The sequence below is a fragment of the Xylona heveae genome (genome assembly GCF_001619985.1).
Source record: "Xylona heveae TC161 unplaced genomic scaffold L228scaffold_2, whole genome shotgun sequence".
NCBI classification, from domain to species: domain Eukaryota; kingdom Fungi; phylum Ascomycota; class Xylonomycetes; order Xylonales; family Xylonaceae; genus Xylona; species Xylona heveae.
The window spans coordinates 15,924-43,672 of record NW_017264194.1 but is presented as its reverse complement, the minus strand read 5'-3'; the positions used below and the strand labels follow the sequence as shown (position 1 = coordinate 43,672).

The 27,749-nt window shown below is 48.5% G+C and overlaps 10 protein-coding genes across 10 annotated transcripts; 8 read left to right on the top strand and 2 right to left on the bottom strand.

Moving 5' to 3' along the window:
* Positions 1 to 1,060: 1,060 nt before the first annotated feature.
* L228DRAFT_243558 (hypothetical protein) lies at positions 1,061 to 1,540 on the top strand. Its single transcript, XM_018331716.1, has one exon. The coding sequence runs from the start codon at positions 1,211 to 1,213 to the stop codon at positions 1,469 to 1,471; it is 261 nt and encodes an 86-aa protein (XP_018190386.1). The 5' UTR covers positions 1,061 to 1,210; the 3' UTR covers positions 1,472 to 1,540.
* A 4,642-nt stretch (positions 1,541 to 6,182) lies between these two features.
* L228DRAFT_207719 (hypothetical protein) lies at positions 6,183 to 6,602 on the top strand (the record flags this gene model as incomplete). The annotated part of the gene is made up of 2 exons (XM_018329734.1): positions 6,183 to 6,374; positions 6,447 to 6,602. Coding segments are annotated over 2 exons (348 nt in total), but the record flags the coding sequence as incomplete, so codon positions are not given.
* On the top strand, positions 6,406 to 7,684 carry L228DRAFT_56665 (hypothetical protein). The gene has a single exon (XM_018336708.1). The coding sequence runs from the start codon at positions 6,644 to 6,646 to the stop codon at positions 7,538 to 7,540; it is 897 nt and encodes a 298-aa protein (XP_018190384.1). The 5' UTR covers positions 6,406 to 6,643; the 3' UTR covers positions 7,541 to 7,684.
* A 929-nt stretch (positions 7,685 to 8,613) lies between these two features.
* L228DRAFT_235995 (cell division protease ftsH) lies at positions 8,614 to 11,335 on the top strand (the record flags this gene model as incomplete). Its single annotated transcript, XM_018330780.1, has 4 exons — positions 8,614 to 8,643; positions 8,715 to 9,051; positions 9,114 to 10,858; positions 10,913 to 11,335. 4 exons carry the CDS (start codon positions 8,614 to 8,616, stop codon positions 11,333 to 11,335), a joined length of 2,535 nt encoding a protein of 844 aa, XP_018190383.1.
* Positions 11,336 to 12,071: 736 nt separating this feature from the next.
* On the top strand, positions 12,072 to 14,852 carry L228DRAFT_258340 (major facilitator superfamily transporter). Its single transcript, XM_018334076.1, has 6 exons — positions 12,072 to 12,452; positions 12,511 to 12,942; positions 13,015 to 13,625; positions 13,676 to 13,922; positions 13,985 to 14,108; positions 14,219 to 14,852. Exons 1-6 carry the CDS (start codon positions 12,301 to 12,303, stop codon positions 14,444 to 14,446), a joined length of 1,794 nt encoding a protein of 597 aa, XP_018190382.1. The 5' UTR covers positions 12,072 to 12,300; the 3' UTR covers positions 14,447 to 14,852.
* Positions 14,853 to 16,436: 1,584 nt separating this feature from the next.
* Positions 16,437 to 17,859, bottom strand: L228DRAFT_265339 (glycoside hydrolase family 76 protein; the record flags this gene model as incomplete). The annotated part of the gene is made up of 3 exons (XM_018334682.1): positions 16,437 to 17,012; positions 17,064 to 17,513; positions 17,581 to 17,859. The coding sequence occupies 3 exons, from the start codon at positions 17,857 to 17,859 to the stop codon at positions 16,437 to 16,439; spliced, it is 1,305 nt and encodes a 434-aa protein (XP_018190381.1).
* Positions 17,860 to 18,608: 749 nt separating this feature from the next.
* Positions 18,609 to 20,468, bottom strand: L228DRAFT_243550 (beta-alanine synthase). Its single transcript, XM_018331715.1, has 3 exons — positions 20,174 to 20,468; positions 19,792 to 20,109; positions 18,609 to 19,731 (listed from the first exon to the last, which is right to left on the bottom strand). Exons 1-3 carry the CDS (start codon positions 20,335 to 20,337, stop codon positions 18,876 to 18,878), a joined length of 1,338 nt encoding a protein of 445 aa, XP_018190380.1. The 5' UTR covers positions 20,338 to 20,468; the 3' UTR covers positions 18,609 to 18,875.
* Positions 20,469 to 20,948: 480 nt separating this feature from the next.
* Positions 20,949 to 23,456, top strand: L228DRAFT_243549 (threonine dehydratase). Its single transcript, XM_018331714.1, has one exon. The coding sequence runs from the start codon at positions 21,041 to 21,043 to the stop codon at positions 23,306 to 23,308; it is 2,268 nt and encodes a 755-aa protein (XP_018190379.1). The 5' UTR covers positions 20,949 to 21,040; the 3' UTR covers positions 23,309 to 23,456.
* A 173-nt stretch (positions 23,457 to 23,629) lies between these two features.
* Positions 23,630 to 25,754, top strand: L228DRAFT_217203 (hypothetical protein). The gene is made up of 2 exons (XM_018330145.1): positions 23,630 to 24,365; positions 24,412 to 25,754. Exons 1-2 carry the CDS (start codon positions 23,769 to 23,771, stop codon positions 25,600 to 25,602), a joined length of 1,788 nt encoding a protein of 595 aa, XP_018190378.1. The 5' UTR covers positions 23,630 to 23,768; the 3' UTR covers positions 25,603 to 25,754.
* A 336-nt stretch (positions 25,755 to 26,090) lies between these two features.
* Positions 26,091 to 27,748, top strand: L228DRAFT_56558 (putative monocarboxylate transporter). The gene is made up of 3 exons (XM_018336707.1): positions 26,091 to 26,525; positions 26,624 to 26,716; positions 26,783 to 27,748. The coding sequence occupies exons 1-3, from the start codon at positions 26,138 to 26,140 to the stop codon at positions 27,688 to 27,690; spliced, it is 1,389 nt and encodes a 462-aa protein (XP_018190377.1). The 5' UTR covers positions 26,091 to 26,137; the 3' UTR covers positions 27,691 to 27,748.
* Position 27,749: the final 1 nt, after the last annotated feature.

Here is a 27,749-nt window from a genome sequence, read left to right as displayed (position 1 = left end):
CTATGACGGAGGGTGTCCACACCGGACTATGCGGTCTTTTGACTCTGGCCCAGCGAAGGCCCAGGCCGCCGGACCGTCCTCGGGGCCGCCCTCCCTCCCGTCGCCTTTGTTACCACGAAAATGCTTCAATTTGACTTTGTATTTGCCATCGGGTCAAATGCGTTTGAAGTTTGCAAAATGATGGTGTCATCTCTCGCAGCTTATACAATGTCCCAGCATCTGCTAAAGACGTCTCATTAATGATCATCGATGGTTGATTTTCATACAGTGCAAGAGTAAGTATATTCTGTTTGTGGTCGTAATGCACTGCAGGACGCCAATCATGCACGTTGAAGATGTAAACGGTAGTGATTGGGCAAAGCAATGCGCTACAGGTAGTAGAGGAGGAAATCTCAAGCGATCCAACACTAATCTTGCGGGGCTTTCCAACTAAAACCCCATTGATGACATACGTGAGTCCTAACTACTGGGTCATCTCGCCCTTGGTTATTTTGGTTGGCAGAAGAATACCCAGTGCCATCTCCAACCAAGGACAAATGCCAACCACGCTGCTGAGAAGTGATGACAGGCTTTATTTTTTTTTTTTTTTCCTGCTTTGATCCATCTGGTGGGCTGACCCAAAGTGTGCCAATTGACCTAGATGGATTGTGTTGATTATCGTCACTGCCACAGGTTACGGCACAGCAGTACCCTGCTCAGTGACTGACCTTGGGTAAGGTAGGTAGCTATCCAAGGTATAGTTAGTACTTGAATGTCGTCTCAACCCAAACGGTAACTTGCGCCGTCCCTGGACTTATTTAGACTGCCAAGGGGTCTACCCATCACGAAGGTTCATTGATTGCGCAACTCGTTTACATCTAGCGGCTCAGTCAGCTGGTTTTAGAGCAATTTTAAGTCGAGCGCCTTCATGGTGTCCCTACCCATGGTCGCTCCAACACTTGAAACTTGGCTGCAGCGAAAAGCCACCTATAGTGCAGCGATAGTAAGTTATACATACCGTAGGTAGTCACTCGGTCGATGAGAAATTTACGATCGATGAGTTTGGTATCTTATTGAGCTTGGCCGTATTTGCCACACTTTACACTCGAGGTTTCTCGGAAGGTTGGACCACCAAAGGGATAGCCAAAGATGTTCTCTCCCTCTCTCAAACCGTCGCTTCGCATGCAGGCAAGTAGAGCATGACACTGCATGTGAGGTCCCCTGCTCCCTCATGGCTCTGAAAGGCTGGCTCCAATTGACGAATCGGTTGCTCGGCATGGGCGTGCTTTTGTTCTGGCGTCTTTTAACATTTATGGCCTTTCCGCCTTCTTCCATTCCCCGCGAAAATGTGGTCGCCCGCGTTGCCGAACGTACCCGCGATACTGGTTCCACGGTTCAATGTCAAGCTTTGAAGTTCAAAGCGCTGTCGTGTTCCTGGCAGCGAGTTAAATTTTCAAACGAAAGCAACTCACCCTGGTCTGCCCAGTCCTGATAATTAACTATACGTCCCAGCTAGCGGCACAGTGATGCTCTGTCCGCTTCTCTCCCGCCTACTGCATCTCCATGTGTGATGGGGAGTGGCAAGGCGTATGTAGGTCATGTACCCGGACCGGTACAGCGCAGCTGGGACTTGTTCCCTTCTCATTTGAAATCGCGCTTCTTGTCCTAACTGCATTGCTGTTAGGCTTGCAAAGGGGTGCAACTACAGAGGTAGGGCAATCGAGGACGGAAAAAAACATGGCACAGCAAAAGCTGGAATGTGATTAGAAAGGCAGTCGCCTAGATCAAGGTCCCTCGGTCCACCGATCAAGCGGCGCTCTCATTCGTTTGTTGTGCCAACTCTTTTGTCATCGTGATCACCACCACGCTCCTGCCACATGAGCCTCTCGCTACTCGCTCGGCCCCAGGGCAGTGATTGAGGATTGCTTCGACCCGTTCCTCCTTAGCGCTGGTAAGGGCGACATGTCAAGGATGAAATCGGGGCTGGGCTGTCTGGGCTCACGCTACACCCATCATAGCCCATCTCACTCCATCTCATCGAGCTTGAAGGTGAGCTTGCATGGTGAACCTCCTTTACTAGTATCTTGGTGAGGATCCGCCTTTGTTTGTTTCCTCCCCTGTGGACAGGGATTCACCGCTCCCATCGTCTGAAAGCATGGAGGTTTCGGCGGCTTCTCGGCATGCTGATAAGACGTAAGCACCACGTTGCTGGGCTATTTGATATCCTTCCACCCTGCACTCCGGGGTACTGTCAAGCCGTGTCAGCAAGTATTACTGCCGCGCGGCGATAAAGTACCGCGCTAAAGGGCTTCAGGGCCAGTTCGGAGGCGTAAGCTCGAACGAATTGCCAAAACGGGGAATCAATTTAGTTCAAGAACGATGGGAGCCTCGTTATCTGCACCTCGCATCGTCGTTTAACCAGCGGCGGTCGATCGGCGTTGTGGGGATTGCCGATCAGCGACCTGTTCAAGCGAAAACTGAAGGAGCAAGGGGAGCTCTCTAGCAGGGGTAAGTAAGTAGGTAGGAAGAAGAATTCATCGTAGAGTTACATCAGGGAGGTGGCCCTTTGATTGTTTTTGCTTATGCAACATGGCTTCCTTTTTCCTTTTGACGCTCGAAGGAGTATATGTGGGAAACTTTGGAACTTGTTGATGTTGATATTGAACTAGAGTCTCTTCTTTGAAATTTTAGAAATATTTTTGTTATTTTTATTTTTATTTTTATTTTTCATTTTTATCGTGAGGATAAATGTCATCTTAAATTATGCACAGAAATGGATCGGACAAGGCAAATATCGTTGAAAGGTGAATCTGGCCGTATGAGAGGGCTGTACGGTACATGACCAGTTCAATCCTTTCCCTTCGTGCAGAGGTCTCGTTATGGGAGCGTTTGGTTATTACCTGGTGCTCATGCATAGCTTCGTATTTCGATACAGAGTCTAGCTGATATCCCTTGGCTCACAAAAGTGCGAAAAAACGAACGCCATCTGGGACGTGTGGCGGACGCAGAAAAGGCCTTGAGCAAAACACACCCATTCCTTTCGCGAGGAGATAGATGGCCGACCAAGCAATGAATTAAAATTTGTGATATTACGATCAAAGTCGACTAACGTCGCTCTCTCGTCTCGTCAAAGGCGCTGCATACGGTTAGCTAGGGCGCCTCCGGGTTTCTGAATGCCCCATTCCAACATTGGTTCGATGGTGCCCTCTTTTTAATCGCTCGACCTCCGAGATATTGTTATTATGGCTGAAAAAGATGGGACGGGGTCGTGTTTCGGTTTAGTGTTTGGCAGGGAAATGGGGGAGTTGGCTGAATTGGGTGTTTTAACTTCCCGCGTTGACGTTTCCTTATATTATTATCGCTACCGACCTAGTAGTTGGCTAGTTTTATTATTTTCATACCATCGAGTATTATTACAATAATTACTAGTAGAGGAATCATGACCGTCTTGTTATTACTAAGTTACCTACTCCGGTACGTATGGGAAAAAGGGCTTTCGCTGACCGCCTCGCCCCGGTGTGTTGGTAAGCTCGCAAGGACGCAGCCAATGGAGGGAAGGTCGGGTCTCTCTCTGGCTTTGGGACCCCCAGGGCTACACGACACGGATCAACTAACTTAGACCTGACCAGACTCTAAATTGACGTGCTAAAGTGACACACCCTGGCCAAGGCCCCTCAACCCTGCGTTTTTTCATTTCCTCTTCGCCTGCAGCTGCATCACATCGCCCGCTTGGGTTCGCTTTTGGGTGCCAAATGCTGTATTGTACGGCACGGTAGTACGGCGACGGCGGGTCGAACCGCGTCTGAAGTACCATGACTTGTTTGTGTCGCTGGGGAAGAGCGACGGTAGCGTGCCAGCACCTTGGACGACCCCAGTGGGTTCATGATCGCTGCGGCTCCTTTCCTGCTGCTTCTTCCTGCTGCTGCTGCTGCTGCTGCTCTCGTCTCACCTTTCCCTTTGGCCTTTGCCCTGTGCCTTTTCCCCACCGCCCGCCATCCGGCGAGCGGCAGCGTACCGCTACCGGTTGAGCTCTTGCTAGGTATAGGTAGGTGGAAAGTAATTCGACGTGGCGTTACAGACCCCACCTACCTGGGAGATGCCATCCTTTTTTTTTCTTTTCCATTTCAAAAGCTGCAAAACCACCTCCACCTCCACCACCCCCACCCACCCCCCCAGACCCTGTGCGCCTCACTGGAAACTGCCGTATGAGAAGCTGCACGACCTTGCTGCCCCAGCTTCGTCTCTCAACAAGAGAAAAAGAGAGAGAGAGAGAGTGAGTGAGAGAGGACGAGAGGAAAGAATTTACTCGCTCGCTGCTCTCCAGAGCTCAAGCTACGAAGAGGGCACGCCATTATTGGACGCCTACAGAGGTACACACTTCTCTCATGCAGGCGCGCACACATGCACACACCACACCACACACTCAACTACGCTGAACTTTGTTGGAGTATCGCTGTAGAAGAAGCTGTTACCTGTCGTCTAGTAGTCCACCCACCCATTTCTATGGTGTTCTGTTTCCTTACGGTCAAGTAATAGTTAACACACTACAATGACTCTTTCTTGACGACAATACTGGTCGCTCTCATGATTCGCACAAGTTTTCCAAAGTGTTCTCTCTTGTTGATTCTCTCTCCATGTCGCCTCACCTTGACTGTTGACACACACAGCTTGCATCTAGCATCTCCTGGCTCGAAGCTTCGCTTCAGCCTTTCGGGTTCCTTTTTTTCGATTGGTCGTGTTGTGTGTAGTAAGGGATTTCGGATGATTGGGCTAAAATCAAGCCACCGATCAGCTCGTCGCGAGTCAAGGGGCTGCTGATGTGTTTGACCGAGAGCATCTGCTCTCTCCACGTTCTTTGCCCGTTCGGAGGTTCTGCAGAATCCCTCTATTTCACCACCACCCCTCCTCCCTCCCCCCCCAGCCGCCGTTGGTTTTTTTTTGGCCCCTCCCTGTAACAAATCAAACACCATCTCCACCACTACCACCACTTCCCCCGGCCGTCGATCGCGCCGCTTCTACATAGCCTGGCGATCCTGCATCCCCCATTTCCCTGCTCTCCCTCGCTCGCTCTCCACTCTTTTCTTTCTCTCTCTTCGTTTTCTTACTTACTACAGTACTTCGTACTCTACCTTGGTACTTTCTGATCCGACCCTTTCAGCATCGCCTTTTTAAAACCATCCTTGTCCCACTGTCCCTGTGAATTTATACTTTTACCGGGGGGCTTCGCTGTCCTACCCGCCCGCCTTTCCTTGTCCCTCACCTTTCTCCTCTTTCAACCTCCATCTTCTCCATCTCTCCTCCTTTACACCTCTTTTACTTTCCTTTGTTTTTGCCCCATCGGTGGTGGCAAGTTGATCGTTCACTGGTAACGTTATTTTGAGGCAAACCGGTAGCCCTCTGCCCAGAAGGAAGACGTCTTTTCCCTCGTCTCTTATCAGTTTTCTTGCGTGCCGGTGCTGTGGATAAACATACGGCCACCCTCGTGCCTGGCTGTCGCAAGCCTCGCATTTTTGGACGAGAACCGGCGTGTACAACTTTGCGTGCCTCTATTTACAAGATATCCCCGTCCCGATTTACCGGATCGGGAGGAACCAATTCGAATTCGAATTCGCTCCCATATACGATTCTTATTTTTGCCTAAAGCGCTCGCTCTTGGCGAATCTCTGCTTCGCCTTCTGTCGCCGACCGCTTTCCTTTTCCTTGCTCTTCAACCGGTGGTGTTTTCCTCTGGTGGCCATACTGTGTCTTGCGAAAGTCGTGTTCTGCATCTCGTTGTTCTGCATTGCTTTGCAGCCAAGCATTCATGCCAAGGAGTTGTTGTGCATTACATCTTCGCCCCTTCCAATTCGTTACAGGATATCATCCTTTGAGATCTATCATTAAAAACGCGCTACTGCATAGCCCCCTGAGATTGAAAGCACGCCCATCACCATCCCCTGATCGCCTTTCCCTCTAATAGGCCCCGCACATTTACACCAACCCGCTGCTTTGCTCAAGATCGTGTCGAATTTGCCGTCATGGACATTATGGAGATTATTGAAGACCGCACCGTATCGTCCAGACCGGCACCACGATTCAATTGCCCAGAACCGGGATGCGGCAAGGTTAGTTTACCAGAAAAAAAAACTTGGAAGATAAGCCGAATCTTTTTTTCTAGCAAGAATCTCAGAGGCACTGACGAGTGGTAATTTGCTTTTTATTAGCAATTCAATCGAAAGTCTGACCTGCAGAGGCATCATCGCATTCACACCAACGAGAGGCCCTTTACCTGCCACATTGACCAATGTCGAAAGAGCTTCATCCAAAGAAGTGCGTTAACCGTCCATATCAGGACGCATACCGGCGAGAAGCCTCATCAGTGCCTGTATCCCGACTGCGGCAAAGCTTTCTCCGATGTAGGAACCCACATAACATGAACGCCGTTCTTTTTCATTTATCCGTGCCCTGACTCGAACTTTCATACCTAGTCGTCGAGCCTTGCGAGGCATCGCCGTATCCATACTGGCAAAAGGCCCTACCGCTGCCCCTATGCGGACTGCGACAAGAGGTACGTTGACACCGCCCCATGTTGGCTTTGCCTTTCTAATAGCCCCTCAAAAGCTTCTGTCGAAAGACAACCCTGACCAAACACGCCCGTACTCACGAAGCGGCTGCGTCGACCGAAATGTCGGACGGCGAGGTTTCCGAATCAACTGAATCGCTACCGACGCCCCAATCATCTCCCGAACCCTCGACGCTTGAAAGTAGAACTATGCGTCATGCTCAAACGCGGCCTTCTTTTGGACGATCTAATTCGGCAAACTTTGTCTCTCAGTCGACGCATCTCCCGGCAGGAATGGGCTCTGGAGCTTTCAGCCTTCCCGCACATTTGGCACCAGCGCAAGACAACACCCGCCTTATCCCGCCGGGCTATTCCCAAATTCCCCAGTCACCTCTCTATGAGCAGCAAGGCTCAGTCGGTCGAGAATTTCAGCATCCTCCCCAGCATCAGTATGCGGCTGCTGGCTCAGAGTTGGAAGTGCCAATGCATGCGACGCCGCATCATCTCCTTGCTGCCGCCCAGGTCCTACGAGCGTCATCAGAGCATGGGCCGGATCTCTCTCAGAGCCCGGCCAACGGCGCCCATATGGTGCAAAGCAGCCCCGGTGCTCTGTCTTCGGGATCGTCTGCGACCAGTGAACAAGTGCATCCCCACGGCATGTACTACGTTCATGTTCAGAATAATATGCCCGAAGTCAATTATTATGTGCAAGATGCAAATATGCCACCCCACTATCATGGAATTCAGGCGCCCTCGAATTTGATTCAATCGCGCCCCCAACAAACTGGGCCGCAAATGAGCATTCCCCCACCCCAAGACTATGGCGTCCAGCAGCACCAGCAACCGCAAATGTGGTATGACACCATGCCTTATCACCCGCCCATGGCAGTTGCTCCTGGCTTGCCTCCCACAGCGCAACCACGCTCAATCCTCAGCACTCGAAACAATTCAGAATGGTGGATCAAAGAAGAGGAGGACGACTCGATCCCGCTGCCAAGCAAGCGAGCTTCGATTTTCTAGGCTTTCTCCGCATATTGTCCATCGGAAAACGAATGGCCTTTTGGAACCAATTTTCCGGCCAATCCGGCTCAGCTCTTCTGCCTTGACATTTGACGATTCTTCTTGGCACTCTGCATGCATACACTTTAATGATTTCTTGTCCTTTTTCTTTTTGCGCCTCCACCGCCACGCATCTCGCTTCGATTCTCACCTAACGACTTGATGGCCGTTTTTTTGGCGAGTAAAAATTGAGTGGCAGTATTGCATGTCCCTCATTTTGCTTTGCTGTTGATACGAATTTATGATGTCATGTTGGGTGGCTATCTGACTGCTGTACTCGCGTTTTATTGCTATAGCTATATCATTTTGGGTACGGTCTATTCTTTTTTGTTCTGGCGGCCAAAGAAAAAAAACGAGCGGAAAACGTCGAATCTTTCATGTCATGCCAGTCGCCTTATATTTTCCTCTTCTGTACGAACTGCTACATCTGGGCGCAGGTGACTGACATTACATGGGTTTTTTTGCAGACTCCAAAAGGCGGTTTTCTGCTAGCGACTCTTCACTTTTGGGCGACTTCAACTTCGGGCGCATGTTCATGCTTGCGTGCAATTATGTGTGTTTCACGTTAGTGCATAGCGCAGTACCTGTCACATTTAGCTGCTATATTAGAAAGAAATCAATGCTCATTACTCTGAGGCATTTGTCGTATTTTTGGGAAATGGAGTCCCCCGATGAACATGTTCGTATGGCTTTTTTTGAGGCCATCGAAATTAGTCATCAGTTTTTGTCCACGTGACCTGCCTGTTGCGTCAGTGGTATGTTCTGGCTTCCGAACTCGGCGGATCGGCGGGCGGAACCGCCTTCGCGGCTTTTGAGGTTCGAAACCTCGGAGTTGCCTCATCATCATTATCAACGAAACACCAATCCGGCCCAACCGTCTAACCATTCACTGTCCTCTCCGCCGGAAGTCCGACGCTTGATTGCGTTTCCATATTCCAAAGTTGTTCTTCATGACTTGATTTATTCCAAAGAGTGGCCACCCCTCTAACACATTCTCTTGTGGCGCGGCCTCAGCGCCCGCTCGTGCTCCCAACATGGCGTTCCAAGCACCCATAGGTTTCCAGGTTAGCTTTTTGTTCCTGACGCACCTCTTTTGACTGCACTATATGGATTTTTGACCTAACTATCATATCAGAATGTGGCTTCTGCTACTACGGAGCTATGGCCATTAATGCATTCTGCACTCTTGACACCTTGGCAGGCTGGCAGTCGGCATACCCCAGTCCCATCCACCGCCGCGAATCGACGGCACATGAACGGGACTCGATCACCGTCGTCAGATGGATTTCAGACTGGAAGTGCGACGTCAGCTGCAACTTCGCCCAAGCAATTGAGTTCAAGCGCACAGGCTCTGAGAGCGACAAAGCCTGTCCTTCCGGAGTGTTTGAACAATGCTCCCTTAGCCGCTTTGCGGGCTCAGTCATCGCCAGCCATTTTTGGGGGAAAACATGATGTTGGAAATAGGTTTGCATGTGAGTTAAAAGGGAATTAGCGTCTCTTTGTCTGTCTTGCAGCTGACCTCATACCGCCACAGTCAACCAATCCACCCTCCAAAAAGCCAACCCGCTGGCCTGGCGATTAACAAACAACATTCGAAACGTTCGTCCATACTCCTCAATCTCCGCTTTTGGTCTCAATAAACCAATGATGAGACCTTTTCCTTGGAGCATACCACATCAACGATCATTCTCCGCTGGCAGCTCTTCCAGGAACCTACTCGCACACATGGAACAAACGGCAAACAACAACCCCCAGAGCGCCACTGCCCAGAACGCCTTCTATACGGCACTATTACGTGCCAACATGGCGGACATCATTGTAGAGAGGTATCAGACCGGCCGGTATGCTACCAACCCTGCCTGTGAAACGACATATCTCCGGGCTCTCGAGAAAGTTGGTCAGTCAGAAAAAGCTGCGGCGATCATTTCCAACAAAGGAGCAGATGGATCGTCTGGGGCACTCAGCACTGATCAACTCCAGGCCATTGGTCATGCAGTCGCTGCGCAGTCCAGGGGCGGCAACATTGCACTTGCGCGAAACAGAGGCGCCCAAGGTACCGGTGCCAAGGAATCTCCATTATATGTCGTCGTAGAGGAATCGATTGGAGGCACAATCTTCAAATGGGCAAAATTTCTTCTCTATTTTGCTCTCGTTGCATACTTCTCCCTCGTCCTTGCTACCGTCGTTATCGAGACCACTGGAATCTTAAAGAAAGTGGGAGGAAGCCAGACAAACGAGGCTCGACCGGAGCATCAAAACGTTCGCTTCAGCGATGTTCACGGATGCGATGAGGCCAAGGAGGAGCTTCAGGAGCTTGTCGAATTTTTGAAGGCGCCGGAAAAATTCTCTAGCCTCGGTGGAAAGCTTCCCAAGGGTGTGCTTTTGGTTGGCCCTCCAGGGACAGGCAAAACACTCCTTGCTCGCGCGGTAGCTGGAGAAGCTGGTGTCCCCTTCTTTTTCATGTCTGGTTCCGAGTTCGATGAAGTCTACGTTGGAGTTGGTGCAAAGCGTGTGCGAGAACTTTTCAATGCCGCCCGCGCAAAAGCCCCAGCCATTGTATTCATTGACGAACTTGACGCGATTGGTGGAAAGCGAAATGAAAGAGACGCGGCCTATGTCAAGCAGACCTTGAACCAACTTCTCACGGACCTGGATGGCTTCGAGCAAAATTCTGGAGTCATCTTCCTAGCTGCCACCAACTTTCCTCAGCTGCTCGACAAGGCCCTTACTCGCCCTGGTCGATTTGATCGCAATGTGGTGGTACCGCTCCCGGATGTTCGTGGCCGCGTTGAGATTCTGAAGCATCATATGAAGAATATTCAAATCGGAACGGATGTCGATGCCGCTGTCATTGCTCGAGGAACCCCTGGCTTCTCGGGCGCTGAACTGGAGAATGTCGTCAACCAAGCCGCAGTTCATGCCAGTCGCAACAAGGCAAAGAAAGTTGGCATGATGGATTTTGAATGGGCCAAGGACAAGATTTTGATGGGTGCCGAAAGGAGGAGCGCTGTTATTCAACAAAAGGACAAGGTCATGACCGCATACCATGAAGGTGGTCATGCATTGGTTGCAATGTTCACTGCAGGCGCGGACCCTCTTTATAAAGCTACCATCATGCCTCGTGGTCAGGCGCTAGGTATCACCTTCCAGCTCCCCGAGCTCGACAAAGTTTCCATGGTCAAGCGGGAGTATCTCGCTCACATTGACATTTGCATGGGCGGAAAAGTTGCCGAAGAACTCGTCTACGGGCCGGAGAATGTAACAAGCGGAGCGGCATCGGTAGGTTCAATCCCAACTTAAGGTGTATTGCAATACGAAACTGACAGATATTAGGACATTCAAAAGGCTACGCAAATCGCTTATGCCATGGTGACTCAGATGGGCATGTCTGACCTCATCGGAAATGTTGATCTCAATACCGACTATGCTCGGCTGTCGTCCGAGACCAAGCAAACGATTGAGCGAGAGGTTCGACGACTGGTCGAGGAAGGCAGAGATCGAGCAACGCGCCTCTTGACGAGCAAGAGAAAAGAGCTGGACATATTAGCCAATGCCCTTGTCGAGTACGAGTCTCTCAACAAAGAAGAAATGGAGAAAGTTCTTCGTGGAGAGAAACTACCGGACAGGGTCACAAGCCTGCCAAATGTCCCTTTGAAACTACCGGAATCCCTTATGCCACCGGGTCTGAAAGGCGCTGGCGGCGAAGGCGCTCCTCCTCCACCGGGGCGAGGAGATGATGGAGGTGCAACCCTTTAAGAGACACCATGAACATGAATATCTTTTTCATTCACTTCCTTATCACACTTTCTTATTCCACTGCTTTTCTCTCTTTCCACAGAATCGCGTCAAACTCCTGTACCTATACTCTCGGCATCATTTTACATCCTCTATCATGTGCATGCACTTTTCGGAGCGTCTAGCCGTGCGTCATCTCCGGATAGTTTTTCTTTTTCACTTCTCTCGCAACATTTTTCTGTCATTTTGTTTTACGTGTGCCCATCTCAATGTCATGCTGTCGTGCGTTTGAGTCATGGGTCATTTGCGGGCGTGCTGGACTGGGTGTTGTATTTCTATTCGATATATAGTGGCCTCCAAAATGATCGTAGAGGTCAAAGTAGGAATGTAAAGTGTACTCAGAAAAGAAGAATGATCAAAGCTGGGTGTGCCGGATAAAGTCATGCCTATAGTGTGATTTGTGCTCGAGGATCGAAATATCTAACAGTAAAAGATCCTGATCTTGCGAAGCTTGGTTTGTTGGATAGAGAGTAGGAGTCTTCAAAGTCGGCATATAGTTATTTAGATTGTGCATAAATTGTCCATTCGATCCTAGGGGATCGGTTAAAAGCCGGCGCCGGGGGATTGTTGCACCGACCCCACAGACGTGGGAGTTGCGATAACTTTGATACGCCCGAATCTTCAAGACCCCGGCTGAACGTCGTGGAGAAATTTAACGCCGTCGCAATGATCGATCTTTTTCACCGCTTAGATTTCTCAATTATAAATTAATATTTCCCTTTTCGTTGCACCTGCAGAAATCGATCATTACATCTAGCTCACGTGTATTGCCTGCCAAGACAATTGCGGATCTGGGCTTGCGGTGAGCCACCGATTGCATGTATGACGCAAATCCAAAAAGTCTTGTAGTAGCTTTGGAAGTCAACTCTCGGGAGCTTCAGATCAATCCTGTAAATAATCTGTGGTTGCGAAGATAACTTCCAGTCATGGGCTCTCATCACATACCTGCGGTCGCACATTTGCGACCGCCAGAAGCTGCCAGCGATGGATATTCTGGCCAAAGGAGACGCACGTCATTTCAAGCTGGTAGCGACTTGGATGACATGCAAAATCTAACGCGAAATGCTTCAGCGATCAGGTTAGACTTGGACCATCTGAATCTTTCCCCGAGATGCCAGCGGCTAATTTCTTTCAAGTGGCCATCGCGAAGACGGCAAAAATCATCATGTGTCGACCTATGAGCTTAGAGATGTTCAAAGACCAGAAGCCGCCAGGACTGGACCTTCATCTGCAACACAGGCAGCGGCAGTCGAGTTTAGCAGCAATCCGTCTACACGGCCGCCATCGCCAAATGCTGATTCAGAGAATCCATTTCCGGAGGGGGATATTCAACCTTCTACAAGATATCCCGAAATAGGAACAATCAAATCCTGGAGAGGGATTCTAATTCTCATCATCACAGGTGGCTCACAACTGCTAGACAACGTCTACATGACTGGTGTTAATATTTCTCTGCCGGCCATACAAAAGGAAATGGATGTGCAATCTGGGGACCTACAGTGGATGATTTCGGCATATACTCTAACGTTTGGTGGCTTCTTGCTTTTAGCCGGAGTTCTTTCCGACAGGTGTGTGACATCATACGAGAATCTTCTTTGCCTCTCTTGGCTGAATGATATTTGGAATTAACCTCATTTCAGATATGGTCGAAAGCATATGCTATGTGCTGGCTTATTCTGGATTACGGTGTGGTCCATCGCCACGAGCTTGGGGACATCGTATATTCAGCTCACGATATTCAGAGCACTTCAAGGTATTGGAGCGGCCATGACCGTTCCGTCTGCCATTGGTATAATCAGCTCCTACTTCGTCACGCACGAGAGAACACGGGCACTTTCAATCTATGGAGCAGCTGGTGCCATTGGATTCTGCACTGGTCTCATCTTTGGAGGGTTCTTGACGTCGTCACTCGGATGGAGATACCTGTTCCGTCTCTCTGTTGTTATCACCGGCGGCTTGGCTATTGCAGGATTCTTCATCCTTCCGCGGGACCGCCTCGAAGGGGTCGAGAAGCCACGCCTTGATATTCTTGGAGCGGCCGTCTCTACAACTGGACTGATTCTTCTTTCGTTTGTCCTGTCAAGCGGCGGCGTATACGGATGGAACAAGGCATTTATTATTGTTCTGCTAATTGGATCAGTCGTTTTGATTGTAGTCTTTACTCTGATTGAGAAGAAAGTCAGAAATCCAATTATGCCCCTATCTCTCTGGAAGATTCCAAATTTTGCGGGATTATGGGTCTCTGGCTTTGGTATGGTAGCGACACTATATGTGATAGACCTCAGCTAACCGGTTTATTAGTCATGTACGGCAGCTACCAAGCAATCATTTACTACCTGGTTTTAATCTCCCAGGAGGTTAATGAGCTCTCAGCCGGAGATACGGCTGTTCGATTCTTGCCCATGGGCGCTGCTGGTTTCATCACGTCCATGTCTATGAGTAAAGTTCTTGAAAAGGTCAAGGCGAAAACGCTGATGATTGTTGGAATGCTACTCTGCGTTATTGCGCCTATACCAGGGTGCCTCATCTCTGAAGGAGACATCAACTTGTGCGTACATCATACTTACACTTCACCTTACCATAGACTACAGCTTACTGATTTCAATATAGCTGGAAACACACCTTTCCGTCCTCAGTAATAAGTGTAATAGGCGTTTCGATTGGATATTGCACAGTCACGAGTATTATGCTTGCCAGTGTGCCTTTGAATGTGAAGAGCCTGTGTGGCGGAATGGTAAGCATTTCTTTTTTTTTTCTTTTTTTTTTTTTTTTTTTTTTTTTTTTGCATACATTTATTTAAAAATTTCGAAGGGTTGACTAATCATTGATTTTCGCGGTACATAGGTCAACACTGCGTACCAAATCGGCTCTGGAGTCGCTCTGGCCTTGGCTGCCGCAATTGTTCAAGCGGTTGATGTCGACAAGGGCCACGGATTGATAAAGCAATATAGTACCGGTTTATGGTGTTGCGTTGGCCTTGCGGGCATCGGCCTCTTAGCCTCCATTTTTGCCATCAAGGGCAAGTCGCTCGGAATATCTCATGAAGATGACGAACCACTAGCTATGCATTAAGGGCACCGTGTCCTGTATTTGACCTATATGGGCTAGATACATTAATTGTACAATAACAGGACAAAGCTTTATCCATTCGAGATTTATCCCTGTTTCATCTCCCTCAACTCGTTCGCGTCAAGTCGTTTCATGAGCTCTGCGCATCTTCTTGTATCTTCTCTTGTTTCCGGATACAGGACAGCTTGCTGTGCTACCCACCTTAGCCTCTCTATCCATAGCTGCCATCGGCCTTTGCTCAGGCGTTGCTCTTCTTGTGGCCACAAATCTGTTCGGCCCGGACCAAAGTATCTCTCATCACTAATAGATTTATGTGTCCGATGTCCGACAATTAGTAACCATTGAGCAGCTGCCGGTATCCTCTCGTGCCAGAATATCTTTAGCTAGTGTCTTTTCAAAAAAAAAAAAAAAAGTCCTGACTCCCGAATATAACATACATCCAAGATGGAAAAATCATAGTCCTCTTCCGTGGGCAAATAATCTTCCGGCCACCCTTTTTTCCAAGGTTCATCCTCAGGACCTCAAGGGCTGAAGAAATCAGAGAAGTATTAAATACAAATTTCTCTGGGTCTTGTGCCTGGAGACTGTCGTATGCCTCAAAGGCATTTACACTTGCCCATTCGCGAGTCGCGACAATATTTGCGCCTTTCATCAAAGTCCCCATCGCCCGTGTTCTCATACCCTACAAAACAAAGCATGTCAGAGATCCATTAGATACTTATACAACAGTTCTGATAACTTACTTTCGACCGCTTCGTTCCACCCAAAATCGAAATAATAAAACCGCTTTCGATAATCTGGCCAGTTTCTGTATTCCTCTCTCTGCTTTTGGGGAACGTTCATTTCATCCTCCGGTAAGCTCTTGACGGCTTCAACCAGTTGGAGGAGTTCGGAGCTGCTGTCCCTCGAGCTCTATAATGGCATTCTCAAGAAGAATTGCTACTCGCCGGATTTCATCCTTGATAGGTGTTTGATAGTCAGTCAAGTTCAACGTTCATGATTTGCTTTGCAGCCACGTCGGCTCTTGTTTGACCGCAGAGATACTGCTTCAATGCTTCCACTTCGTCTGGCGCACATGGTTCCTCGTCCGACGTCGGTCATTTGGCCTCTGCCTGCAAACCACGCATCGTCTGCGTTCATTGTTGAGTCTTATCTTACGCTAAATGTACTCAATGACATGTTTCTTTTCGTCTTTCTTTCTTTCTTTCTGTCTTTCTTTCCTTCTTTCGCTCTATTTTGAGCGATGCCGTCTGTCATCTTAAATCCCAGCAGTCCAGAAATACATCTACACACTACAGAGCATTTATATAAATATGACAGGGTTTTGCTACAATATAGATTTTTTTTCTGGGGTTCAGCAATGGTAAGATCACGATCGCTGCATCGCTGCAACGATGAGTCACAAAGTTGACGCTGTGACATATTATGGTGGTTTGCTGGCAACCTGGGTCATGTTCTGAACTTCTGAGGTTTGCCAAGAGATTTCGTCTCCGAAAGTGTCAGACCGTAGACGCGAGGGATGCTGGTCCGCATTGGCGTGGATGGATGAAAGATGAAGTGGCATGAGATTTAAAATCTAAGGTTTAGAGCTGTAATTTAGGGTTCATTTAGGGACAAGAAAATCATTAGTTGGCAATAGTGGAGTGGTGGATTCAAGGTCCAGTGCGCTGGAACGAGGAAACTGCGAGCAGTCCGAGTTTCGCCCGCGCGAGATAAGTTTATACTCCACTACGCCTGTGCCACTGTGCGAAAGCAATGGAGATCGGCCTTATCAAGTATTTTCACTTTTCAATTCGTCTTTTTCTGCTCTTAATCTTTTAGACTTCGTTACTGTAACATTACCATTCAGTATATCCTTAATAACCAAATATCTTTCCCGCTATATATGTGCTAAGAACATTCAAGGTTGATAAACCCATAGACCAAAAGGAACTCAAATGAGATCATCCCTAAATTATAGACTCCGATCCAATTCTACATGTAATAAAAAATCTTATAGGACCATCCAGATCGTACAGCTAATGACACCGATCAGGACAACCGTTGTGAGCAAGGCAGCACCAGCTTTGTCTCCTGAAGTCACAGGATCATCCTTTTCTCCCGTAGGTGAATAGTTGCCTCCGTTATCACCACTGCCAGCAGATGGATCACCCTTACTTGTACCATCAGTGCTGTTTACTGGTCCGACAACCCTGGAGGCGAGGCATGATTGGATTACCTCCAGGGCGGCCATCTGCTCGCCGACACCATACCTGCCATCCCATTTTGAGCCCTCTGTCCATTTCAAACCGCATGTGACACCATCAGTACCTCCACTGCACTGTGCTGCTGCTGCCTGGGCAGATGCTCGGATCCGTGTCATAACGTAGTCATATGTCCACGGTGCCATCTTCGTGGTGGCAGTCATCCAGCGCGACAGAAAAGCCTTGAATGACCGCTGATCTGTGTTGCAAGTGCCCTTGGGCTCACATGCAACCTCATACATTACGTTGGGTGGATCTTCGGCAAAGAAGATATTCGTGGCGTTGAGAATGCCGTCGACACGCTCCTTCCACCGATCCTCGCCCGTCTGCACACAAGTCAGTTTGGCCATCCATTGTGAAGTTCCCATTGTACATACAAGGTTGTACATGGCTGCAGCGCCAAGCAGATAGACGCCAGCATTGTACGACCATTGCATCATGTCGACATGGATGCAGTCAATGCTGGAGTCTGTACCATCAAAAAGTTGATAGGTCTTACTGATTAGACCAACTTTGGACGACCAGTCCCACTCCTTCTCTGCCCATTCGGAGTACGTATTGTTGCCAGTATACCTGGCTAGTCGCGCCGCAAGGTTGAAGAAGCAGCCATTGGAAATAGTGTTCTTGTAGTTGTAGCCATTGTTGAACACAAATATCTGCCACCGCAGGCCCCCATCGCACGATTCATTGTCCCAGCGCACAGCTTGAGAGTTGAAGACGCCCTGTGCAAGAGCAAGCCAGCCTGGCTGGCCATCTGGCGGGTCTGGAAATTTATGTTCAGCAGCCGCCATGGCCGACATAGCCCAGAAACCTTGGTCATCGTTGCCCTATATGCATCATAATCGTCAGCAAAAGTCATTCTTGTATTGCACCTATCTTCTCGAGATGCTATACCTCCGTCTTACTTTGGTTCTGGGTCATGTAATCGTGGTTCGGGCCCATCTGCCACAACATGGCCTGCGTGGTGACATCGTTGTAAGTGGTGTCGCCGGTGTAGTAGTAGTAGTCAATCATGGCGCCAAAGGCCGCACCAGCCTCCCACCAATAGTATGGCGCTGGGAGGTTTCCTGGGACGTCACCGGTGTGATTGCCTGTATAGTACTTCATCATACCGTATGCGACAGTTGAAGCCGCAGACTTGATAGATTCTGCCACGTCTCGATCAGCTTCCATATCGTTGTGCAACGAAACATTTTTCCCCCTCGAAAGATGCGAATAGGCGTTTCAACGTCGACTGTTCACGATCGAGAGAGATAGTCGACGTACCGTCATCATCAATGTTTAATTCGATGGTTAGGGCCAGTCTAGCGCCCAGGAGCACCGAACCTAGGAAGCATATCAGCCCTGTGGATTTCATAGCTGCCAGGGACGTGTTTAAATTGATAGGATTACGTCTTGTATATTGGAGGTCACATCGCAGCAGGTTCTTAAGCAAACGGAAGCCAGAGGTCCATGCCTGCGGCCTGCGGATAGAATGGAAATTAATGCTGTCTTGGCATGGCTCGGATGAGTCTAAATAATGTGGAGATCATTGGTAATTCAGTTCAGGGATGAGGGGCCAAGCAGAATTGGCAATGAGAGAGCCACATGTGGGACCAGTAACGAACAGGGATCTAGTGTTGACATATTGTACACCTGCTGGTGCTCTTGTAGAGCGTCAGGCCACGAGCGGTATCCGGATGCGCCGACATATTCTCTGTGGAGGCAAAGCAAGAAGACTGGGAAATATTCGAAGACAGGCTGTTGATGTTATTACCTAAAACCTCGTATTCCAAAGTCTTGGCATGCGGTTATATGTCGTATCAGTTAATTAAAATTGATTATATTGATAAGATTACTTTCTCAATCCCAGTCGTAAATTATTACAACTTTTCAAAATAAATTAAGATAATACTCAGATAATAATTTCGAGCTAATTCAGTTTTTTAAAGGCTCCAAGTCTCCAATCGATAGTTCCGAGTCGGAGCCTTTTCCGGGGTGAAAGGCTAAAAGCCGCCCTGAAGCTCTATTCAAAATGAAATTCCATCTATAATAACCCTTTCCTGGGTCAATCTGCGCCTGCAATAACTTGAGACCATCCTATGGCCTGTGCTCAAGTCGCCCCCATGTGGTGTCGGTCGTAATGCACTACTGCTTCGAGCAAAGCTTGGGTGCCCAGAGTACTATATAAAAATCAGAATCTGAGTTTATCAACCATACATGGCTAGAAAAACATACCAATCTTCTGGACTACAATACTCCGTTGGGTTATGACTGACCCCATCTCGACAAGGGACAAAGATCATAGCTGTCGGACAGTGTTTATTTGTGTAGACACTATCATGTCCGGCACCGCTTGTCATTGACATCCGCTTATCCGGGCCAACCAGTGCATCTGCAGCTGCCTCGATAGAACTGATACAGTTCTTGTCAAATTGGACAGCGGGAGAGTCGGTGTCCAATGTCCAGTCAAATGCTACTCCCCGTCCGTCCTGTGATGCAATGGCCGAAAAGGATTTCAAACACTCTTCCTGGACAAATTGGACAACACTATCCTGCGGGTGCCGGATATCAAGAGTAAATGTGACTTCCGAGGCGACAGTATTTGTAGAGGCATTTGATGGTAATTTAAGCACACCGGTCGATGCCAATGCGTCGTACCGTTTGGCAATTTCGTGAGAGGAAATAATCATTCTGGATGCAGCGAGTAAAGGGTCTTGTCGAGCACTGAGCGGCGTGGTTCCGGTATGAGCATCTCGTCCAAGGACCCTAAAGGTCAGCCATCTGTATCCTTGGGCGCCCTTGACGACACCAATAGATCTGTTGCTATCTTGTAAAATTGGACCCTGTTCGATGTGCAGTTCAAAATGCGCTCCGAGTAACGTCCCATTCGCTGCATTACTGGAGCAAGCCATGCTTCCCAGAAACCCATGTTTTTCAAGCTCTGATCGAAGAGTTGTGCTGCTGTCATGGATATCATGCAGGTTCCAGGCCGATTCAATTGGGATCACACCTGCCCACACGCCAGAAGAACACATTGATCTGGGGAATCGAGCTCCTTCCTCACTGTAACGAATTAAGTTAGCTAGAACCATATGCAATCAAAGATAGTTACCGTGTACATACTTTGTCCAATTTACAAGCCCAATATCATGAATGGTCTGGAACCCATTTTCTTTCATCGTTCGGAGTACTTCCAATGCGGCCATTACTCCAAGGATTCCGTCATAACGACCTCCTCGAGGCTGTGTGTCAAGATGACTTCCCATTGCAATCATTGGGGCAGATGATTTAAGCTTCCCTGACTGTCGTGCAAACATGTTTCCCATCTGGTCTATCGAAAGGGAGCATCCCAGTTTCGTGACCTCGGCAGCCAACCACCTTCGAACGTGTGCGTCCTCATCTGTGAGAGTCAAGCGGGCCATTCCTGTCTCCGTAGGCCCCCTGTTTCTGTATCAGATTATGATTGAAATGCGAAACTGCGATCAAAAACCTGTCAGGTACATACTTGCCATATCGATGAGCTGCACCCCATTTGCATGTTTCATGCAGAGTTTCCCAAAGCCTATCTGAGTTGATTCTAAGCCCAGATAAATTACGCCGCGAAATCTTTGACAAAAGTCTCGTGGGGTTGGTGTGCATAATGCGAGTACCGCCTTTCGCTGCTTGCATGTTGTGGATAATGCCACAATTAAGGATGCACTACTCTATTGAAAGTCCAAATTCCTATACGTAGGGCAGTAATTGCAAGGCAAGGGCTGCTTCGGCAAAACTTGGAAAGAACCCACTTTGCTTTATATATCAGCGCTGCTCGCAGCGTACCGAATACAATTGATGGCAACACACCTTATCGTCAGCTCCACAGATTCAACCATCACAACAGCGCCTTCTGATAACATTGGGGTCATGTCAGGTGAGCTTATCAAAGTTCCGTTAGTCTGGTATCAGTACTATGACTAGACGGTTAGACTAATACCAATTCTTCGCTTAAACGGCTGAACTAAACTGGAACCCGTAGGCAGCTATAACTAACTTAGTTATAGTTATATCGCTGCCAGGGACCATAATCCTCCCCAGAGAAATGTGTTGTCAGAAGGCGCATCTTATGTCCGTGGAAGGCGTCTGTTCAAATTTTTTTCCCTTCTTCCCAGCCAACAACAGTCCAGAATACTTCCAATTACGTACTTCAATTATTGCCCGACCGTTTGACTCAGAGATTAGAATATCAGAATTCAATATATATATATATATATATATATCTATATGTAATATAAATAGTATTTGCTTGTCTATCATCCCCGACATAGTTGATTCATAATTGCATACAAAGTCTGATACACTCATATCGAGACGCGCTTTCTGCTTCCTGCGCAATATGTCTTCACGTCGGCCAATCTATTTCAACCCTACAGCAGCGGGCCAGCGCTGCCAGTTTTCACCAATTGAGGGCCTCGACCAATTCCATCGGTCGCTTCCCAAATACTCTCAGTCCCCTCTCGTTTCTTTACCAGATCTTGCGGCAAAATTAGGCGTCCGCGCCATTTTCGTCAAAGATGAAAGTAATCGTTTTGGATTGCCCTCATTCAAGGTTCTTGGAGCGTCTTGGGGATGTTATCGAGCTTTGGCATCCAACCTCGAACTTCCATTGACAGCTAGTTTGAATGACCTCTCTGTAAAAGCCAAGGAACGCTCAATCACCCTAATTGCCGCAACGAAGGGCAACCATGGAAGAGCAGTTGCATTCATGGCAAGGCTCCTGGGCATTACAGCAAAAGTGTTCGTACCCGATGCAATGGATGAAGGTACGCGGCGTCTCATTGCAGCTGAAGGAGCTTCCCTGGTCATTGTCAAGGGAGACTACGATCAAGCCGTACAGGAAGCATCAAGGGCGACGCGAGCAACTGATGGAGCACTTCTCATACAAGATACACCATTAGAAGGCTACACTGATATCCCGTCGTGGATTGTAGAGGGGTATTCGACAATGTTCTTTGAGATCGAGGAGCAACTTGGCTCTCTTGGCTTGTCCAGCAGCCTTATGGTTACTCCTGTCGGTGTCGGGAGTCTGGCACAAGCTGTAGTGAGATACTGCAAATCTCGAGAAACACCCGTCTCAGTGCTTGCTGTAGAGCCAGATTCTGCGCCGTGTTTGCATACTAGTCTGACTGCTGGACGGTCAGTGACAGTTCAAAGCTCCTCAACGATAATGGACGGGATGAATTGCGAAACCGTTTCCTCAACTGGGTGGCCTGAGCTGCAGCAATCGACCGACGCTTGTATAACAGTGTCATCATACGAAAGTCACCGCGCAGTTCAATATCTTTCTTCTCACTCCGTCGCTGCTGGACCATGCGGAGGCGCATCACTGGCAGCACTATGGCATTTAGCTGAATCAGACAAAGCCGCTTCGCTTCTCAACAAAGACTCTGTCGTGGTTCTTCTCAGCACAGAGGGCGCACGAGATTACATGACTCCTTGGGATGTATCGATGGACGACGGTGTCGGCTTGACTCAAGCTCTCGTCCGTATCAACTCCTCGAATCCTACTCTCTCTATGGCCGACGGGGCCGGGGAGGGCCAGATCTCCAATTACCTCGAAGCCTGGTTTGCCCATCGTGACATTGAATATCACCGCATCGAACCCGTTACCGGACGACCATCTGTGGTCGGTGTCCTCCGCGGTAGTGGAGGCGGCCAATCCTTGATGTTCAATGGCCATGTTGACACTGTCAGTCTCTCCAGCTACGAAAGGGATCCCCTCTCAGGATCATTAGGCGAAAAAGATGGCAAGCAAGTTATCTTGGGAAGAGGTAGCTTGGACATGAAGGGCGGGTTAGCTGCTGCTTTAGCTGCTGTGTCGGCCACAAAAGCAGCCGGTCATGTTCTTAAGGGTGACGTGATCCTGGCCGCCGTATCGGACGAGGAAGATTCCTCCCAAGGGACTCGGGATTTGCTGGACGCAGGTTGGCGTGCAGATGTCGCTATCATCCCGGAACCGACCTCGAGCACAGTTTTTATCGCGCACAAAGGCTTTGTCTGGGTCGAGTTGGATATTCTTGGAGTCGCTGCACACGGCTCAAGACCTGACGAGGGAGAAGATGCTATCCTCCTTGCAGCGCGGTTTCTGCAATCACTGGAACGATACCAGCAACAATTGCCTGTTGACGAGACCCTAGGACAGGCATCCTTACATTGCGGATTGATACGGGGTGGCGAAGAACCTTCCTCCTATCCCGCAAAATGCACCATCACAGTCGAGTTCCGCACCGTTTCCGCACAATCTGAGGAATCAATCTTGAGCGACCTCGATGCAATGTTAAGAGGTATTTCCCAGGAGGATCCGCGCTTCAGATACACCGCTCCTCGTGTAACGCTTTCTCGGCCCGCACAGAAACTGGATCCTAACGACCCATTTGTAAAGAGAATGGTTGCATGCTCATCTACTGTTTTGGGACGTCACCTTCCAGTCCAGAGCGGCGCCTTTTGGTGTGATGCAGCCCTGCTGGGCGAAGCTGGAATCCCGGCAGTCGTGTTCGGTCCTGACGGTGCAGGCCTGCATAGTAAGGAAGAATGGGTCGAGGTCAATAGCCTTAACGAAATGGAGGAAGTGTATACGGAGCTCATTCATGAGTTTTGTTCCTGAGGCGCGGTGCTGTTAGATCTGATAATATCATGGCATTTGTAAAATCGATTTCAGATTAATCGTAGAGTAGGTAAAAGAGATGCATGGCATTTGGTGGGATACAGCAGCTACATGTATTGTTATAGCATTCGACGCGCCTTGCCTAAAATTTAGCTTGTTATTCGCTATACGACGGGTAAAAGTACAGGACAGTTTGATAGGCGTTGGGGTTGTCCACAGGATGCAAAATAGGCGACCCAGAGCAGCAAAGTGAAATATCACGTGATGGACCAACCACTAACAGCTTGAAGTCAAATTTTAATGACAATCCATTACGGCTGAAAAAATCTTCTTATGCAATGCTATCGAGAACTGAATGTTGAGAATATACTGTACTGATAATTCGGCCTTGAATTGACCAACAATCTACCTTTATCGATCTTATACGCCGCTAAGTGCCTCTTTCACAAGGGTCAGATATATGGACCACTTAGAAACGCCCTACTATCTACAATCTTCTCCACCAAGGGGACCTATTCAAGAGTCTGAGTCACTACATATATCTCATCTCAATGATTCAGAAATTCGCCCCGATGATAGTCAGCCGTCGTCTGCTTTGAATGCATTCAATAACTTCAATCTCTCGTCTGATGGAGGATGGCCTTTTTGGATACCTTATGACAACGCTGAGTCACCAGAGGTGCTTCAGCTTCATGGAGAGGATGCAGCTGAAGCATTACAAAGAACAAATCAAGAAGGCCTATATTATACACACTTATTGTCAGGCACTATTAATCAACCTACGCCTCGGAGGGGATTAAGTAATGTCTCGCAATGGCTAGATGGCGCATATAACCCTCCAGTCCCCTGTACTTACTGCCGGAAGCATCGTCTGCAGTGCCTCATAATAAGGACCACGCCTGCCAATCCGAATCCGGTCACATCATGTTCAAGCTGCGTTGCTCTATTTCGGGAGTGCAGTCTTGCCCAGGGAGAAAAGCGCCACCCGTCCGAGTTTGAAACCTTATCTCCTGTGTTGGGTCACCTCCATGGCGTTCCTGAGCACACGGAAGATGCAGTAAGGGACTACATGCCTCCATCAAGAAAGTTCTGACCAAGTGAAGCAGGAAAAGGGAAACCCTAACAACGACATAGAGACCCCGGCAAAGGGAAAAGAACCCAAACATTTTGTGCGAAAGGGTGCCAGAATTCTCAAGGAATGGTTCCACGAGCACGAGGAATATCCCTACCCTTCTGAAGAAGAATCCTCTCATCTATCACAGCGAACCGGCTTTACCAAAAAGAGGATATCCACTTGGTTTGCCAATGCTCGTCGGCGTCAGAAGCAAAAGATTCAGTGTTTATCAAAGCCGCGGGTCTTTCGTGCTGGATCCCCTATGCCTACTAGCAAATTGGCTTCAATGACTCCCATTGAACGATGGCGCATGTCTCCACCGGAAGATGAGCCAGCTCCAGAGTCAGCCATCCAGAGGGCTATTTCCTCCTCCGCCTCGGAATCTGACCATTGTATTGACCCGTCCCTACTTGACCTCTCCCTGATGGATCCATCTTCTCTCGATGAGGCGTCCTCGGATCTTGCTTCCTCTGTCTCCAGCTTGGGAGGCAGACTTTCAGACGCTTCATCGTCAAGTCTCTCATCGGCATGGAGTTATAACTCCTCCCAGGACCAAATACTACCGTTTCCTTTACCTGCTCGCGGATCACGTTCTATACGACGGCGAGAACGGCAGCGACAGGTGGGAAAAGAAAACCAATACCAGTGTACATTTTGTGTTCAATCCTTCAAAAAAAAACACGACTGGTGTAGGCATGAGAAGAGTGTCCATCTCTCCCTCGAATCTTGGGTCTGCACACCCGATCTCTATGAACTTCAACCTTCCATTCCCCAACCATCTGTGTGCCGATATTGCGATACTTTATCACCCAGTCATGATCACTGGGAACAGCATGAATTCTACGTCTGCTCCCAAAAGCCAGTAGCAGAGCGATCATTCAGGCGCAAGGATTATCTGTGGCAGCATTTGCGAAAGTTTCACGGCTGCACCAAACCTCCTGTAGCAGACCTCGACACCTGGCGCGATGCGGGAGAAGATGTGCGCAGTCGTTGCGGATTCTGTAACTCCTCTCTACCCACCTGGGGAGCACGTGCAAACCACCTTGCAGTCCATTTCAAGAACGGCTCTCATATGGATCAATGGGTAGGTGACTGGGGGTTTGACTCATCGGTCTTGAGCTTCTTGAGAAATGGAGTTCTGCCGTCTCAGAGGGCTTTCACGGACTTGCTTGATACATGATCTTGTTACAATTTATGAGTTATGTACCTTATGCGACCAATGTTTGATCATTTACATGACATTGAAGATGAACTCAATATTCTATTCTTTTATAAAGAACTCTTTTAGTAGCAAATAGTGGTCGAATGGACTGCTGAAATATGAAATACCCCATGAACATACATAATCAAATTACTTGGATTCTCATTCTCATCCTGACTACACTTTTAAAGATAAATTGCAAGCAGTTCTGAGTGATTTCTTGGTTTTTGTGCGAGAACTTTTCAGCATTTGGTCAATCCCATCTAGAGAATGGACTCAGCAAATTCCGTACGAGATTTGACCTTGTGCGGCATACAGTGATAAGAGATCACTTTCCCGATGTCATGAGAAGGCGCAAGACGTCAACAAGCCCATTGTCTAACCGAAGACCCACCCAACCTGCCGAATATTGGGTCTCCTTCGTCTGGGACGGTTCTATCATTTCATTCATCAATTTAAAAAGAGAGATGACCGATGCTATTATATATAATAATATTTTCTCAGTCCTTGATAAATGAGACTGTTTCAGCCTAGTGGACCTGGCGATGAGTTTTGCCCAAATGACGTCCGGTCTACGCATTGCACTAGAGATAGGCAGGCTGAATCACCGCTACAGTCATCTGATTTTAGCTTGCAAGGCAAAGAACCACCAAACCCAGCTCTCATAGCACAAGCTTCAGCTGCGTCAGAGAGTGCAGATTATCCCGAAGGAGGGGTGAGGGCGTGGCTGGTCGTGCTAGGATCATGGTCTGCTATGATTCCCTCTATGGGCCTGTTGAACAGCCTCGGGATTTTACATGCTTGGGTCAGCGCTCATCAACTTGAGGGTTATTCGGAATCAAGCGTTGGCTGGATTTTTGGAGCCTATGGATTTTTTCTTTATGTTGCTGGAGCACAAGCGGGTGAGTAGATAATTGGACTTTATATTTGGTCGGTCCTTGTCTTAATCTCCCTGGAGGAGAAGAAAAATTAATGCATGGTACTAAATCATCAATACAAGGAGCAATATTTGACGCATATGGACCTAATTATATCATTATTCCGGGCTCCATTGGGATAGTTGCAGCAATTATCTGCCTTAGTTTCAGCGAAGGCATGTATTACGTTCACTGGGGAAATCCTCTTCGTCTGAAATTATCGCTAACCAATACTTCTCCAGCTTACTATCAAATTTTTCTCTCCTTCAGTGTGCTTGGTGGTCTTTCAGCATCCGCACTCTTTACACCTGCAGTTTCGTCAGTTGGTCACTGGTTCAACCTTCGTCGAGGATATGCCACGGGCATTGCATGTACTGCTGGTGGGCTTGGAGGGGTTATATTTCCCATCATCATCCTCTTTGCGGCCCCCAAAATCGGGTTTCCTTGGGCAATCCGTATCATAGCGCTCTTAAGTGCCGTATTATGCTTGCTCGCATGTATCCTTTTGAAAACCAGACTGCCGCCTAATAAAAGCGCCGGCGCGTCTGTTGATTTCAAAGCACTCAAGGATGTCAAGTATGCCTCCACAACTATTGCAGTCTTCCTGGTGGAATTTGCTGTATTCATACCGATCACTTACATTGCATCTTATGCTGTTCATGTTGGTGTGCATAATGAACTTTCGTACGCGCTCATTGTGTTTCTGAATCTAGGTGCCGTTCCAGGACGCTTCTTACCTGGTTTAGTCGCGGATCGAGTGGGCCGTTTCAACGTGATGGTTCTGACCTCTATTGTTTGCGCACTCTTGACCCTGGCTTTATGGCTCAGCGCTGGGAAGAGCACGCCAGCCATCATCTGCTATGCAGTCTTTTTTGGCTTTTGGAGCGGAGCGGCTATCAGTCTAACGCCCGTGTGCATCTCCCAAGTGTGCGCTACTGAGGACTATGGTAAAAGAAACGGGACCACTTTTACTATTTCTAGCATTGGCACGCTTACTGGCATTCCCATCGCAGGAGCCATCCAGCAACGAGATCATGGAGGTTATGAGGGACTGATTATTTTCGGAGGAGTCCTGTATCTTGCAGCAGCCATAGCATTTGCTCTTGCCCGAGGAATTTGCCAAGGCTGGTCTCTGAAGACGAAATTCTAGCGTAACCTAGCATTATCTTCCCTATTAGATATTCCATTTGCATACTGAACGGTGCATAT